Raw genomic sequence first — 17,358 nt, forward strand, 5'->3', positions numbered from 1 at the left:
TTGCTTTGAGCTGTATGAAAAAAACAAATAAAAACACAGAGAAAGGAACCACTAGGACATTTTAAAGGGCCGTGCCACAACACTAGTATGAGGTGGAGAAACAGTAGCCCCAAGCACGGAACAGTCTCCAAGGGAATGTGTCCTATGTAAAGTAGCCATATCTGAGTTGGTGACTTATAATGGCAGGTTATGGTATAACTGAGGCAAGTGCGAGCTGGGGGCATTGGATGCTATTGGTCAAAAGACACAGAATGGACTAGAATAGATTGAGGTTGTGGCCCTAAAAAACTGTGACTGGGTTTGAGGACCTTGGTCCATATCGCCTGAATGAACTGGTTGTGCTGGGCTGTGATGCAGTCAGTGAATGCCTTAGATATGACCAGTGGGCCAGAAGTGTAATGAAGCTTATGGGGCACATCCTCGATTCTAACCCCACAAAGCAAGGCCTCCTTCAGGGCTGACTGGACCTAGGGTAGCCCACAGGCCTGTTTAGCCCATGTTTCAGTGGCGTGAAACAGCTTGACATGTGAGACACTTCCCCAGGGTATGAGGCGTTTTGTCTTTCTTTTACCCTGTCTGCCATGGTGAGGCTGAGTCAATGAAGGCCATGTCTGCCCAGTGGACCTCATTGGTGGTAGCCACTGTTGAGCGCATTCTATGGTATTTTCTTCTCCCCATCACGATCCAAATGAAATTGGATTTTCTATAGCGCTCCGTACGACATGTCCATCTCAGATTGCGTTTCTGCGAAGAATGTGATTGTTTTGTGGCGGAGACTTTCATGGTGGTACGTGTTTCGTTATGTAGTTTGTATCAATAGGTCCAGTGTGTTAGATGTCTGAACTTTGTTTGGTATGCTCACCAACCAGTAACCCGAACAACAGATTTCCGTTGCATTGTTTCCCGTTACTCTATGGGGACTGTGTCCGGCCTGCATATAAACAAGGGTGTTTTATATGGTTGTTTTTCACTAGCGACATCTTTGGGTAGACGTTCAAGAGATCGTCCCCCATTTTGATGTGTTCATCTCAACTGAGGATTTATGCGGAGACGCTTAAAAAACGTCGATCTCGCACGGACCGACTGAGAATCTATTATTCACGAAAGCTAATGCATTGTTTCTGTTGCTTTATATAATCACCCATCCCCCCCCCCCCCTTTCCCCCACCAGCATTTTCTCAGGCAGGTTGGCAGTAAAATCTGTATTGAAATGAGAAGTTTGAAAGACAAACCACTAGCTCCTTATATGTGTAAACTGCGTTAAATTACACTTTGAGCTTACAGAACAGAGCTTCAAATGTTAAATCGGGGTTGAAGTCTGCCTGAACTAATTTGTATGGCTTTGCACCATGTTGACATTTAAATGTGATAAGAATAGAAAACTGTATGCCGACCTATTTTGAAGATGCTTTCGGAATACATTCACATCAGCGCCAGTCTATAATTAATAAAAATAGACAGGCTTTCTTGCTCCAGATTTGATTGTGATACAGCCTTAGAAACACTACAGGGATGGAAGAAAAAAAACAGAGAAAAAAAATGGATGGGGGCAGGAATTAAGAGGGAAGTGGATTGCACACACCTGGTTTTGCAGGAGATTGCGTTGGCTGGCTGCTGTGCTATCACATTACTGTGATCCAGCCCCTGTGTTTGTGAGAGAATTGAGGAGAGGGACCGGCGAAATCAGCATGCAAATAACGGCACATTGTTAACTTAATCAGATGCAGGAGAAAAACTATGGAGAGGGAGGGAGAGTGGGAGAGGATGGAGGGTAGGAAGGAGGGATGTAGAGGAGGTGGGTCACATAAATAAGAGTCAGGGCCCTGAGATGGCGGAGGGCAGAGGGGAAGGGATATGTGTATGGGGGTGAGGGGTGAGGGGCCGTGTGGGGGGGGGGAAGGGGGCTGGTTTCAGGGCATGAAGATGATGCAGCCTCTCCAGAGGTTCCGTCAAGTGGCTCAGACAGGCAGTTCAGCGGTGATGGCAGAACGCCGTCCGTGTTGTGAGCCCTGCTGTCACCGGCCCCCGACAAGAGATCACAGCTGTAGGACATGGGTATTATCTAAAGGCTGAGGGGACAGGGAGGGGTTGTGGGGTGCAGCAGGCAGGCAGGCTAAACATGGCAGGTGCCCTCATGCTGCTGGTGACTGTCTAGGCTAAGCTATGCGTCACAGTGCCATCCTTAAATGTTTATTCACTAAAAATACATCCTAGCCTCATCATGGAAGAAATGCAGTACAATTTGACCAAAACATGGATGCCCTTTCATATGGCTGTAAGATCATTTTGATTTGTAAATCTGGAAATGTCTTTGAATGTGTTGAAATGGCACAATGTACATTTAGAGTTCCCAGCTGCTACGTGGTCACCCCTATGGGAATAAAACAGAGAGGTTACGACCCGTGATGCATCGATCATGCAGTGATGCCTCTTGAATAGAATATGTACAATATGTCTGCAGCCATGGAAACATAAACAACATATTAGCATCATGGTGGTGGGGGTTAGCGATGACGAGGGTTCAGGAAAACAGAGAATGTGAGTAATGTCACTTATCACCAGCCACACGGCACTACACCGGGACAATTAAAGAAGAGGCCTTGTGTTGCTTCAAGAGCAAGACATCTCCAGGGAGGGAAGCACTGAATGCACTATACAGAGAGGTCCTTTTTCATTAAACATTATCCCCTTTATGAACACACACACACACATATGCACACGCACACACATGCGCATACACACAGGCGCACACACAAATACACACGCAGAGAGAAGTTGTATAAATGCAGACAGGTCAGAGAGAGAGGAGTGTGGAGAGACATTAGTAATCCGTTCCTGGGCCAAACTGGCCCTTCAATACACCCATCTCTTACTTACCTCAGTAGAATGAAACATAAAACAGTTTTTGTAATGTGTTCTGTCCTTTACCTCTCAGATTTACTGTAGAAATATGTCTCCTAAATGTTATTTGCAGTAAAAGCTATTATCTTTAGCAACCTCACCAAAAGGAAGCTGCTGTTCTGGGTTGGGTGTTTCATAGAGGAGAACAGGATGAGAGGTTTTTGTAGTGGAGTTCAGAGAGAGGCCTGTTTTGAAGTTTGACCAACTTTGCCTTATTCTCCTAATCAGAGTCTCGTCTTAGGGAAGCGTTGGCATGTAGGCAAACACTTCCGTCTGGCCCGCAAAATGGTTACACTCGCTCTCTCTTCCCCCTTCTTCCCCTCGTCCCCTCTCCCTCCCTTCCTCTCACTTTTTCCTCTGATCCTAAGAAGAGTAGCCCCACTGTTTCAGATAAAGTGAGATAAATACACATGTTCCCTGATGTCCCGAAGGCTTCCCACCCTCCCCCCTGAGAGCACACCCTCCTAACGCACTTCCTCTGCCACAATTAGTCCATAATAAATACACTTTACTCTTAATGCAGATAATGTGCCCTGCTCTCTGAATCTCCCTCTCTTCCTCTCTGTTTTTTTCCCCTTTCTTATTAAGCCACATTAAGACGTGACTTTGGGTCACACGAGAGGGAGAGAGAAAATTATGAATTATTCTCAGAGCTACTCACAGCTGCAAACAATAGCGGCAAAGAAAATACAGATATTGTAACGTATGCAAAGAATCGAGAGCATTTGCAGTCAAGTCTCACTTCCTGATGGCTTTGATAAGATTAGTTGCTTTCTTAAACAGGATGTGTGCTGCTTTTAAAAAACTGCTCTATGGACATACCGAGTACAGTTGCATAACGGCCTGCCTTGACAGAGTGCCTGCAAGAATTGAAAGTTTCCTTCACATGAAGTCTCTCCAGATTAGCTTGAGATAGTTTATCAAAGTGATGGAATAAAGGAGATTTAACATTGTCATATTAAAAAGACATGCAGTGGTTCAATATTTAAAAAGCCCATTTGCCTTGACGGAAGTGCTTTTTCATTCAAGAGCATATGGCTCCTCTACCTGTCTATAATCTCCCCTTATCTTCTCACAGAGAAAAAAGGGAGAGAAAAATAGATATTTTCAAAGATATTGAAGAATCGTTCAATTAACGGCGGCATGATGTAAAATAATTACTTGACTTGCTTTCCATAATGAGTATCTCTAATTATCCATACGTTTGTTTTGTGGAAACTACAAACTACAGTTGTGGGGAGATGGTAAGTACATTGAAGTAGCACCCAACCCCCCCCTCTCCTCCCTTCCCTGCACAAAGGCTGCATCACTTGGCTTCAAGGCACAATTCGCATCCCCGTGTATGCATACAAGCGACGGTAAATAGTCAGGAGTGTAAAGGATCTTTTTTTTTTTAATTAGCTATGCAACAATTAAAGAATTCACAAACTAAATTGAACCTTGTCTCCGTCGCCTCCCGGTTTGATTTCAGCACCTGTCACAACAACAGCCCCTGTTCAGCCATTATGCAAAACTTCCTAAGAACAGAACCAGCAGGAGGAGGAGAAAACAGTAATTATTTCTCATATTCACTTATTTCAGGTGATATTGACATTTAGAGTTTAGAAGGAAAAAAAAGACAGAAAATGACCTGAAAGGGAAGAAAAGGTGGCCCCGGCGCCAGGCAGATATGGTTTTATTTTGCCAACATTAAAGCCGCTCTAATGCCTGTGAGGGTGTGATGATGGGTGACTCACTCAGCACTACCAGGCTGCCCTTCTCATTTCCCACTGTAGAGTGAAAACAATCGCTGGGTTGATTGTACTGTTAGCATGTGCGCGCGCTGTTCTCTCTCCCTGTCTGCCTTTAAGAAACAGTGTCGGCCATGCCTTACTAGCGATGTGTCATTGCATTCATTTCCCAGTAAGTAGTATTCAAATGCAGGCAGGCAGCCCAGGGGAATGATGTAAGCCATGATCGACCCTACACGGACAGCTACACTGTGGTCATTGTTCGCTGGCCTTTCTCTGCTGTAGAGTAACCATGCGTGATCAGCGATTCGACCGTGACTACTGTAGGACATGGCCCCGTTTTTTTTCTTCTCCCCCGACAGAGGGTTGTGTCACAGGAGAGGGAGGGGTAGGAGGGTAGGAACTGTACACGACAGAATACGGACAATCATTTATATGTTGGAAATTCTTCCCCGTGATCTAAGATCATTTACTTTTCATCACTTTTGGTGCGCTAGTTTGTCCTCTGTGGTCTATCTCATCCATCTCCCTTCTTATTGTGAAACACGGTCTGGTTAACAAATGTTCGAGACAATTAATCCCCCACTCATCACAATGCGTAAAATCTACTGGCAGGAGTCTTTCCACACTGCTGTGACCACTATTGCAAGATATACACATGAAAAAGGCACACACATCTGCTGGTCATCAAAATAATACCAGGAATGGTTAGCATAAAAGGAAGCTTTGAGCTTTTGGCCCGGCTCCGGTTGATGATGCGGCTGACCAGGACAATGAACTGTGGGAATTCGCTTGTCTCCCGTTGATCTTCCTCCTTGGCATCCCGAAAGCCTGTCAGACGCAGGGATAAAAAGACAGGCCTTTTTCTTTCTCTCTTTTCTTTCTATTTTTTTCCTTTCAGCGGGGGCCTCACAGTGATCTGTGGAGATGAGCTGAAAGCCGAACTACCTGTTGACAAGTCCTCTTAAGAGACCTCAATGACATATTGTGTGGGGACTACAGAGCAGAAAGGAAAGGCCCAGCTAGGTCGATTCATATTTGTCACCGTTGTATAGCGTTCAAGTTCTTGTAGAGAATTGTTGTTTTCATTCGTACTACGTTATGAAGCTTGAATCTTGGTTCTTAACTCATACGTTAGCGTAGTTGTGTGGGGTCTAGGGTATGACGTCGGAAGAAACGGACTGGGTCACTTGTTGCGCTGGGAACCTTTCTGTTTTCGCCTCATTACAGCATGTAATAATCCAGTTCAGTCAAAGAGCATGGAGAGGGAGAAAAACAACTCGCGTTTTATTGGGTTAATTAGAAGCGTTCCGAAGACCACCTGCAATAGACTAAACAAGCATGATGAAATATTCATATTAGCTTCAATTTACTGCCATGCTTAAAATGATCCCAGCTATTTCTACTTGTGTTGGTATCTGCTTTCCTTCAATATTCTTTATTTTGTATTTTTTAAATGCTTTCCTCAGAGTATGTAGCATATGGCAAACACACTCATTTTCCATCAGATTGTTTTTCCCCTCTAAATGCGTTAATGATTTGGTGCGAATATGATGGAATTTCGTTACTTTGTGAATAATGATGGATTTATTAAAAGCAATGACCTTCATTATAACTTAATGAGGTATTTCATTGTAATTAGTTCATGGATTCTTGTCAATACATGCCAAAATAACAAAGTAATGTCTTACTAATGGCTTTTCCATTCATCATTTCTCCTTATGAACCTAGAATCCGCCGTTAAAACAATACCAAAGTGGTCAACCTACCTCTGTTTTGGTTTTTTAAAAAGGCTGAGGGATGGGCCTGGAGAAGTGTAACCACTGTCAAATGCATAGACAGAGCTATGGATGCAAGGACTGACCATCAATTATAGCAAAATGATCGTTTTAAACATGTTTTGAGGCTATACATTGTTTTTTTTGCATTATATTGTTTACTAACATTGGAGTAAAAAAAAACATATATTTGGGGTTCTGATGATGTGCAACAGTTGAACTAAGCTCCTGAGACAATTCTAAGTTATATTGTTAAAGAATCAATTGGTATATATAATTCATTTATAAGTCCAAAAATGGTTGTAGCAATTAAGGATTATAGCTTTAAAATGTCCAAAAAGTTTTATTTGGCCTGCGTTCAGTTGACCCAGTTGATACATTTACCATCAATATCACATCAAGTAATACTTCCAAACGGTCTTTTATCAAATCCAAAACCTTCACAGGAGCATGTTTAGCCATACTCTGCTTATGTGTTGTAGCCTTAGAATATGCAAATGTCTGTGGTATTCAGTGTATACATCATTTGTAATACTCAACCTGACCAAGTGTTTTCTAATTCCTTCAACTTCTGCGTGCACTTTATAGGATCAGAGCACATGTGCCCTCATACGTTTGTGATGCTTGTTGCTCAGATAATGACACGTACTGAGCTCAAATATATTTCGACAGAAATACACTTCCATTGTGTTAAAGATACCGTCCGTAATTAAGCTGTAGGTTGCAGAGCAATTTGCTCCGAGAAAAAAAGAAGAAGAGAAATCTGGTTTTGTGCCGCCTTACTAAAAACGATGAATATTAACCACAAACTGTAGAGAAGAGCTCTATTGCACCTCTGTGAGAGAGTGCAAAAGGAAGTCTGGTGGCTTTTGCAGGCGTCATTTGAGCCTTATCGTTAATGAAAGAGCATTGTTGTAGACACCAGACAAACGTTAGATCTGTTTCAGGTTAGAGCAAGCGCAGACATTGCTACAGTGTGCTGTTTGGATGGCTGAGATGTCAAGGTCAAGCATACAGGTGTTCAGTTACTCGGGAGCTGCTTGTAATGCTAACTATGACGGTAAGAAGTTACAACTTGTGACCCTGTAAGTTTATAATGCGAACCACACAGACTTGAATTGCATACTTGTGTACGAGAGAAGGACACGTTGGATTACTGGTACTCACTGGGTAACGACTGGTACTACTTGCTCTATGTGAGTACATCAAAGCGTTTGCTTTTTCAGAAACCGAATTCCATATCAATGACATAGGACTGTCATGATTACACTCAACACTCACTGTGTTGTTGTTCTAAGAGCATTGCTACCTGCATTGTTACACATAGAGGGCACTCAGATATTGAATTATTGTCAAAAGCAATGTGTGTGTGTGTGTGTGTGTGTGCGCGCGTGTGTGTGTGTGTGTGTGTGTGCGTGTGCGCATGCGTGTGTGAATGTGTGTGTCTGTGTGCGTGTGTGTGCTTGCATGTGTGTTGATAGGATGGGGGGGGTGTCACATAAGAAATGCCCTTTTTAATCAGGAAAAAAATATAAAATGACTTGGGAGCAAGGGAAGCATATTAATGCAGTTCATTTGCATACGCTCGTCAGCAAGGATACGTTCAAAAAACAAACTGGATTTGTCAGTTCATTTCACATTATTCCATTGTCTATCTGCCTTTGTTATATGTTAAAGATAAAGCCGGAAATCAAATTGAAGAAAAGGGCAAGCTGCTATCTCTATAAATGAGCAACAGCTCATCAGTCTTGTTTGAATCATATATTTCTATGGCAAAAGGCAACGTGCATGCAGGGCACTTTCAAAAAGGGTTCTGTCAGATATTGGCAGAGTTTGCAAAGGATTGTGGATGGCACATTTAAGAGTCACTTCGTTTTGTCTGGCAATGGACAGTCCTTCCCAAGAGATCAGGATGAGAAAGTTGTCCAGGAACTGGTTTTATCTACCTATGTATTCTCCCAACATTGTATTTTGAAAATATACTCATATCAATGTAATATTATTACAGTATTACACAGACATTTTCGGAATGGTATTTGCAATAGTGCGGGATAGTATATTCGTGTGTCAGTTACATGATAATAAGCTCATACAGTCGTGCGTGACCTCGTCAATGTAAGTAGCCTCTGCATACATGAGGCATGCCCAGTCATCACATAGTCTACATAATATAGCCATTATATCCTTCAAGGGTTCATTTGATGGCCTTCACCTTTATTACTAGACAATGATTGCAGTCACGTTCTAGAGAAGAAGAAAGTATTCATAAGCAGCCCACAGACCTTATTCATATTTTAGAGATAAGAGTCAACAGCAACCAACTGTGTTGGAAGAACAGTTGGCTAAAGAACAGCCAGGCCTTATAAGTGTTCCAGGGTGCGTCAGCAATGTGCTTCACTCCCACATCCTCTGTATCGTGTGTGTACTGTACATGTGTAACAGTTTGATTCAAAGTCATTTTTTTTTGGTTTATGTTGTTCGGTCTAGCCTTGTCAGTTGGTGGGTGTCTGGGTTAGCATTAGCTGGAAGCAGAGAGAGATGGCTGTGAGAGAGAGAGAGAGATGGCTGTGTGAGAGAGAGAGAGAGAGAGAGAGAGAGAGAGATGGCTGTGTGTGAGAGAGAGAGAGAGAGAGAGAGAGAGAGAGAGAGAGAGAGAGAGAGAGAGAGAGAGAGAGAGAGAGAGAGAGAGAGAGAGAGAGAGAGAGAGAGAGAGAGAGAGAGAGAGAGAGAGAGAGATATGTCCTTGAGCCCTGTGAAGTATGTGTGTTTAGGTTGGGGGTGTCCCTGACTTCACAGGAGTCTGGACATAAACCGGTCTCACTCCACTAAATGTGAACTCGTGTTATTCTAGTGCTTAGTCCCTGAAAGGATTTTTTTTAATGATTATAATCATGTGTTATAGCACGCTGCCACTGTTACTAGGCAGCATACTAATCAGCTTAATGAGATATTATACAGTATTTTGTTGACCAAGGCAGAACTCACTTTATTGTGTCGGAAGCTTGACCCTGCCAGTTACAAGGGAAGAACACGCCATTATCCTTCTTAAGAGAGGGGAGGGCATCACACACAACCCGGCAAGCAAGAAGACAAAAACAGACTCTGCTTGTGTATTCCCTTCAGCTTGACGGTGTATGCTCTGGGCCGTTGAAACCATTCTTAATGGCTGGGAGGGCCTCTGATACATTGGGAACCCATTCAATAACACCAACTGTTGTTTTCCTCCTCGTTGGAAGCCATGAGAGGAGGGGAAAAGAAGGCAAGAGCAAAGTGATTCACATCAAATGTAATGTGCCTCTTTAATGGAGAATTATGCCTAGACAAGTGTCGCAGTAGGGAGATAAGAGCGTGTGTTTACTGAAGTAACCCCTTGGTTTTAAGTGCTATTGTTAATATCATAATTGTAGCATTGCGGCAGCTTCATGACAATGGCATTGCTCCGTTTCATTAAGGCGTGTAATTGGAGGAATTCTGATAGGATGGGCCCAAGTAACATAATTATGCAGCGCCCGCCGTGTTTACCGTGTAATTATTGCATCCAAAACTGTGTTGCAGTTTGAGAAAGTTCTGAGGGTTACAGTCTTCCAACCACAAGTGTGAGAACATAAGCTGTACTGAAAATCAAAAGAAGAAAATGACATTTCAATGGGCGGCAGGTAGCATAGCGGTTAAGAGCTTCCCCGAGGCGACTAGGTGAAAACCTGTTTTTGTGCCCTTGAGCAAGACACTTAACCCTAATTCCTTCCATAAGACGCTATGCTAAATGACCTCTCTATTTCCATTCATCATGCACTGACAATTTACTCTAATACTTCTCCTTCTCTTCCGGTTTTCAGATTTTTGGATGAGCCATAGCTCTTTTTTAATGCATTGCTTATCAGGTTGATTGACTGTGGTTGACCGTCGTGATATTCTTCTCTCTTACAGGATGGAGGACTCTAGTTTGTGCCTTGGTGTGTCTTCAGCAGTATCGGACGCTGACAGAGACCATCTGAGCAACGCTGTGCTAAATGGCCGATATCCCATCAGTCAGAAGCTCCACCAGCTGACGGCCCAGCTGGGCCACGCCTTTCCCGACCTACAGAGCCGACAGCAGATCCCTGAGGAGAAAGCTGCCACCCCATTGGATGAGAAGAGCCACGCTGCCCTGGCCAGTCAACCAATCAGCAGTCAGATGGCACTGCTCGCCAACCAGCTCAACCGGGACATAGATGCAAGTGCCCTGGCCAACCTGAATGGGCGTGTGGACCTGCAGCAGTTTCTCAATGGGCAGAACCTGGGCATCATGTCCCAGATGAACGACATTGAAGACGATGCCCGCAAGAACAGGAAGTACCCGTGTCCGTTGTGCGGCAAGCGATTCCGCTTTAACAGCATCTTGTCGCTGCACATGCGCACACATACAGGTGAGAAGCCTTTCAAGTGCCCCTACTGCGACCATCGAGCAGCACAGAAGGGCAACCTCAAAATCCACCTACGCACCCACAAGCTGGGAAACCTTGGTAAGGGACGCGGCCGCGTCCGTGAGGAGAACCGTCTTCTACATGAGCTGGAGGAGAGGGCCATCCTGAGGGACAAGCAGATCAGGAGCAGCAGCCTCCTTCAGCCAGCCCAGCCCCTGCAGCACCAGCCACACCTTGGCCCTCAGACCCAGCAGCAGCAGCAACAGCCTGGCTCTGCCTGTGGCCTCCTCACCCCCACCAGCCTGGGAACTCCAGACTCCCTCTCCCAGCCCTCGTCCTCCCCCAAGCCGGCCGGCGCCCAAGATGACCAGGCCCTGAACCCACCCACTGGATTCCGCTGCACCTTCTGCAAGGGCAAGTTCAAGAAGCGTGAGGAGCTGGATCGTCACATCCGCATCCTGCACAAGCCCTACAAGTGCACCTTGTGTGAGTTTGCTGCCTCGCAGGAGGAAGACCTGATCAGCCATGTGGAAAAAGCCCATATCACGGCCGAGTCAGCTGCGGGACAGGGTGCAGCTGGCGGCGCTGAGAAGCCTGCCAACGAGTTCCGATGTGAGGTGTGTGGCCAGGTCTTCAGCCAAGCCTGGTTCCTCAAGGGCCACATGCGCAAGCACAAGGACTCATTTGAACACGTCTGCCAGATCTGTGGTCGTCGCTTCAAGGAGCCCTGGTTTCTCAAGAACCACATGAAGGTCCATCTCAATAAGCTGGCCATCAAGAGCAAGCCCCCAGCAGAGGACATAAACGCTGTCAACACCATGAATAGCATGGCCCAGGAGGCCCACGCTAACCTCTACTCACGCTACATCTCCTGCCTGCAGGGCGGCTTCCTATCCCCAGACAAACAGGGTTTGAGCGAGCAACACCAGATGCTGGCCAAAGCCGGCATTGCCATGAAGGAGAAGGAGATGCTTGGGAAGCTACTGGGCCCAATGGCAGGGATGGGCCATGGCCTTGGCGAGGGGGAGAAGCGCTCTCTCCTGGGCTGCCTGAACCTGGTGCCCCCCCTGAAGTCCAGCTGCATGGAACGCCTCCAGGCGGCTGCCAAAGTTGCAGAGATGGACCCACTGAATAGCTATCAGGCCTGGCAGATCATGGCACGAGGCATGGCCATGGACCGTGCCTTTATGCCCAAGGAGCAGCACCATGAGCAACACCATGAGCAGCACCATGAGGAGATGACCAATGCTGCCGGCATGGCCTTCACTAAAGAGAAGCATGACTACCCTATGATGGGCTCCAACGATGGCTCCAAGCAGAAACAGCACATCGAAGCTCTGCATGGCTCGAAGGCCGGCAGTGGAGCCATGATGCCCCTGAAAGACGACGGAGTGGGCTTCGACAGCCACCGTGACTTCATGCCCCATCATGGCGGCCATGGCCTGGGCCTAGTCCACGGCCTGGAGTACAACCACCTGACTAGCCTGAAAGAGAAACCCACAGAGTGTCCTGACTGTGGCCGGGTCTTCAGGACCTATCACCAGATGGTGGTCCACTCTCGGGTGCACAACAAGGAGCGGCGGCCCATAGAAGAAGCCATCCAGCAGCAGAACAACACCACAGGACTGGATGAGCGGCGTGGCTCGGCCAGCGACCCAGAGTCCCAGTCCATCAGCAGGTCCACCACCCCTGGATCCTCCAACGTGACGGAGGAAAGCGGAGCTGGAGGAGGCCACTCCCAGACCGGCAGCGTCCAAGATGACAGCCCACACCCTTCCTCCCCATCCTCAGGTAAGACTAAGTCATTACTATACCCTGAATAATGATCAGTCATAGTGCCATTATCCTTACTATCGGGACTTCTTCCAATGTGTTCTTCATTATTTATATGGGGAGGACACGTAAGGGGGAGACCATTGTGTCCAAAGAGGATAAGTCCTAACACAAAGATGAGTTGGTTGATGGCTGGCACAAGATCTCTAACATACGCCATTTGCTTTGACATCTTTTCTACACAACACTGGACCCTAAGGAGTCCACTTAGACTGGAGAGAGAGGGGCGGGGTCGGATCAAAACTGCCTGTTCAAAAAGCCCACCACAAATCCGAGCTGCACATTCCGTGCATAACTGGGACACTTAACGCCCATGTTCAAATAGCCGTCAAACACCCTCACACAGCCTGCTTCTATAGGATACTTTCTGCACACTGTTTTTACTGGAGAGGGGAGGCCTGTCTAAACACACACACACGTGAACACATGAACACACAGACACACTTTGAGTCACTCACTCACACAAAACAACCGTACGAAGACGCTCAACTCCCATGACGGAGTTGTGACTTGTGTCATTCACACTGGCACATAGAACACAGACGTAAGAAGGGCTTTATAAATACATTTGAGACATTGAGACACAGTGTGGTGAAGAACATGCTCTATACAGACGAGCGTGCGTACCCGTGTAACATCAGTCAAGACTACGAGAACGGGCCAAACATATGAGTGATTAAAACATCCCCTTTTAAACGTGGGAGGGAAAGCGATTCCACTGTAGCCAAATAAGAAAAAGCAGATAAAGTATACGTTTAGCAGGATTAAGAGAGGCTGTTCCTAATGATTAGAGAAGTTTTAAAGGTAACTTTCTCATTCCTCCGGGTGGAACACCACAAGCTAAGCGGCGCGCCCGTTAATTAGGCCATGACTATGTGATAATCAGTTGGTTTAAGCTAAACAAGACACTAATTAAAGATATACATATAAAGCAGGTCATTTTTTTATTTTTACTTCATTTGCGGAGGGAAATTTTGCTTTTAAGCCGTTTGAAAAAAGTGGCTTATGCTTAAGGCTCGAAGTAACTTAATTCCAACAGTACAGACAAAATTGTTTATTTATTCACAGTAGCAGAGAGTCCTTATCATCCCAATGTAGTGTGATGGGTTTGAACATGGAATGGGCTATGTTTATTTTAATCTAAGAAATAATAACAGACAACCCCCCCACCCCAATTAGGAATTAATGAAAACGAGAGTGAGATAAAAACGTATTTTCTTTATAGAGACTATTAAACATAACACTTTTCAACGGGGTGGGGGGGGGGGGTATGTTGCGGAAATAATTATCTTCTGAATTTTAATGCAGGAAGTTTTATTTCTTTTTCTTCTGGTTCTCAAGTAAGTCAGAGAAATGTAGCTCATGGCATTTAGTTAACTTTATAAGTATTTACATATGTGTGATGTGAAGAAGTTCCCCATCATCAAAAACTTGAAAAATCTCTTCAAAGATCGTGTTCTTACAAATATTGCCAATTGAAATTATATATACAATAAAACCTACATCAACTGAAGTATTTTGGGTATTCATGTTACAAAAAAGAAATAAGTTGAATATCACACACACACACACACACACACGATCGATCTCTCTCTCGCTCTCTATTGCTCTCTTCAGCTCTCTCTCTCACTCTACTCACTGTAGTCCTACCTCGTCTATCAGTGCTCTCATGCCCTGCCTCCTCCTCTGTCCCTTTCTGAGTGCTGTGATAGAGTGTGATAGCCAGCTTAAACCCCTGTGTTTCTCCACCGTACAGGGGGATGCGGGCATCGTGCCAGCTCCCTCCTGCTGGATCTAACGGGCCTTAAGGTTGACCTTGAGGGCCCCCCACCTGCTTTTTTTTGGGGGGGGGGGTTTGTCTCTGCATTTGGGTCTGACATTGTTACAGGTACCTCTTAGCCTGGTTCTCTCTCACAGTCTCTCCATTCAGACACAGTTCACCGGCTGTCTGTTGTGAGACTCAGGAAGCTGTGTCGACACCACTCCACCACAACAACAGGGTCAAAGGGGAAAGAAAAACTAAAGATGTACAACTGTAAAAAAAAATAATTAAAAAATGAAAGGGTTTTGTTTTGTTGCAGTCTGTATTTCATTACTGACAGCACAAAGCCCTGAAAATGTTTATTCCTTCATGACATTGAGTGTGATTCATATTTGGAGCTTTGGGGCACCTAATTTAGAAACTGAGGTGTGTGAGAAAATGTGTCTGCAGTTAATGTGGAGGAAGGTGTCATTTGTGTGTGAGTGTGTGTTTGTATATGAGTGTGTTTCTGCTTATGTGTGTGTGTGTGTGTTGCCTGAATGTGTCAGTGTTTTTAAATTAACAGGATGTGGCTGACTTTACCTCTCTGTTAGTCCTAATATTGCACTCTTGCATTTTTGCTTGTTGAGAATTGTTTGTATTTTTATTGTGAGGCTGCGTGTGTGTGTGTGTGTGTGTGTCTTGAAAACATTGCTAACCATCACCATACCGCCAACCTCGTAACCACCTTCCCACTGCAATTTTGAGTTAAACTTGAATTACAGTCATCAACAATAACATCTCAACTGTGAAAGAAGGTCGAGACGATCTCTTTTGTCTTTGACACTGACTGCACTTGTTTAAAGACTTGCTGAAAAAAATGTCTGCCTCAGAAATGTCCTTCAGAGACCTTCCTTCTTTCATCCACACTAGTAAAACCTTAAATGCTTTGTGTTTCATAGAGACGTCAGAACCTTTCGCCCCCTTTTCATTAGTACGGTTCCCCCCCCCTCCCCCAATCATCTCTTTTATTTGCGTTATTAGGCTCACAGATTGGTTTGACTGTGGAAGGAATCTATTGCTTCAGATTTCAGAGTTCTCCGGTCTGACTTGGGCTTGATAAACAAGAGGGTTCCTACTTGATAGTGTCTCTCTCTGAATTCATTATGGTGGGCCTCAGAGCGCCAGGCCCTGCAGAGTGCAGGTCTTAAACAGAGGCTTACCCTGAATGGCGGAACAGAACCCATTGAAACCTGATGTAATACTATGTAAAGCAGAGCTGCCAGTGTGTTGTAGGATGGGGGGTATTTATGTTCACATCCATTGTAGATTCTAACATTTAAGAAAAAAAGAGAGATGGAGAGATTAGGACGAACTAAAGGCAAGTTTAAAGTTGTTTCTGGTTGGGCCTCTTACAGACTGTGAGGATTCTGTTGGTTGCTAGCGCGAGGTAAGCGTAAGTAAGCAATTCACTGTTAAAGGCGCTGCGTGGTCAATCCGACATCTGCGTTGGTCGTGCAGCATTTACGGTGATACGGCCTCTGCAGAAGTCAGGGCGTTCATACTTCTCGCGCTTTGCGGAGCAGCGCAGATCTGTTGTGAAGGAAGTCGTCAAGGAAGTGAGTTTGTGTTTATACAGGACCTCCCGTCCCCACCTACCATCAACCAATCATGTCAATGCGGAGCTATATGAACCCCCCCTCCATACAGAATCTCTGACCACATTTTCAGATTGAGAATAAATTGTCTCTACACTTGTTGCATACGAAGCATGTGACAAATACAATTTTACTTATGGAGCTGTATGGAGAAATAAAGAGAGCAGAGACAGAGAGAGAGAGTGAGGCAGAGAGACAGAGAGAGACAGAGAAAAGAAGAGGAGAGAGTGAGGCAGAGAGACAGAGAGAGAGAGTGAGGCAGAGAGACAGAGAGAGACAGAGAAAAGAAGAGGAGAGAGTGAGGCAGAGAGACAGAGAGAGAGAAAGAGCGAGGCAGAGAGACAGAGAGAGAGAGAGAGAGAGAGAGAGAGAGAGGCAGAGAGAGAGAGAGAGAGAGAGAGAGCGAGGCGGAGAGACAGAGAGAGAGAGCGAGGCAGAGAGACAGAGAGAGACAGAGAAAAGAAGGGAGAGAGTGAGGCAGAGAGAGAGAGAGCGAGGCAGAGAGCGAGAGAGAGCGAGGCAGAGAGAGAGCGAGGCAGAGAGCGAGAGACAGAGAGAGCGAGATAGAAAGAGCAAAGGGAAGGATGGCAACCAGCTGATCCAAATGACTTGCTGCTGAGAAAGGAGCGTACAGTATGATCATGCAGCTACTCAGAACCTGGTCTCATCAGACTGTAGAGAGAGAGGGGCTTTTCTCAAGGCCTCGAGCAGAAGCACCTCCACTCCACCCCTCACTCCCACCTCTCCGCTCCGGCTACAAACCTACTGCTCCTTTTCTCTGGAGAATCCCCCATGTCTAAATATTTTTAAGAGGAACAGCATTTTAACATGGCAAGGATTAGTCGTATATCCCTAGGTCTTTACAGCTCTCAAACATGGAGGCAAAACGCTTGCTCCATACAAATTGGAATTGGATTTGCCGACTGACGCCTTAGGTTATAAAGCATGGATATTCATCTAATTACGTAATTACAATGGGGGGTAATTACACATGCAGACTTACTGTTACATTGTAATTGCTGTGTAATTAAAGCAAAAATAACTAGAAGTGTTCAGGCCCAAATTGATAGAAAAGCTTCGAGTGTCAAAACGGTCGCTATCTGAAACAACTCTACATCTGTCTGCGCTATTCTCCGTGGAAACCAACTCGGATTTAAGATTGCTGTTCAATCCCACCTTAACTGTCGTACTAAGACTGACGTTCAATCCGTCTCTCGTCATCTTTCTAGCCTGACTGCGGCCTCTGTTCAGATATATGAAGTGGCGACCAAGAATGTGACCAAAAACAGACATAGAGGTGAAAGGAGAAACAAT

General features: G+C 45.3%; 1 protein-coding gene across 8 annotated transcripts in view; it reads left to right on the plus strand.

Moving 5' to 3' along the window:
- The window catches only part of LOC115202936 (zinc finger protein 536), a 180,385-nt gene that overhangs the window by 66,076 nt on the left and 96,951 nt on the right, over positions 1 to 17,358 (plus strand). For 7 of the 8 annotated variants that reach the window (XM_029767116.1, XM_029767117.1, XM_029767120.1 and 4 more), the window contains one exon: positions 10,337 to 12,603. In XM_029767116.1, the coding sequence (XP_029622976.1) occupies positions 10,338 to 12,603 (2,266 nt within the window). In that variant the 5' untranslated portion in view covers position 10,337. Of the gene's footprint in view, positions 1 to 7,580; positions 7,606 to 10,336; positions 12,604 to 17,358 lie in introns of those variants that run through there. The other variant, XM_029767124.1, reaches the window with a different exon arrangement.

Source organism: Salmo trutta, chromosome 12, assembly GCF_901001165.1.
Source record: "Salmo trutta chromosome 12, fSalTru1.1, whole genome shotgun sequence".
Lineage (NCBI taxonomy): Eukaryota > Metazoa > Chordata > Actinopteri > Salmoniformes > Salmonidae > Salmo > Salmo trutta.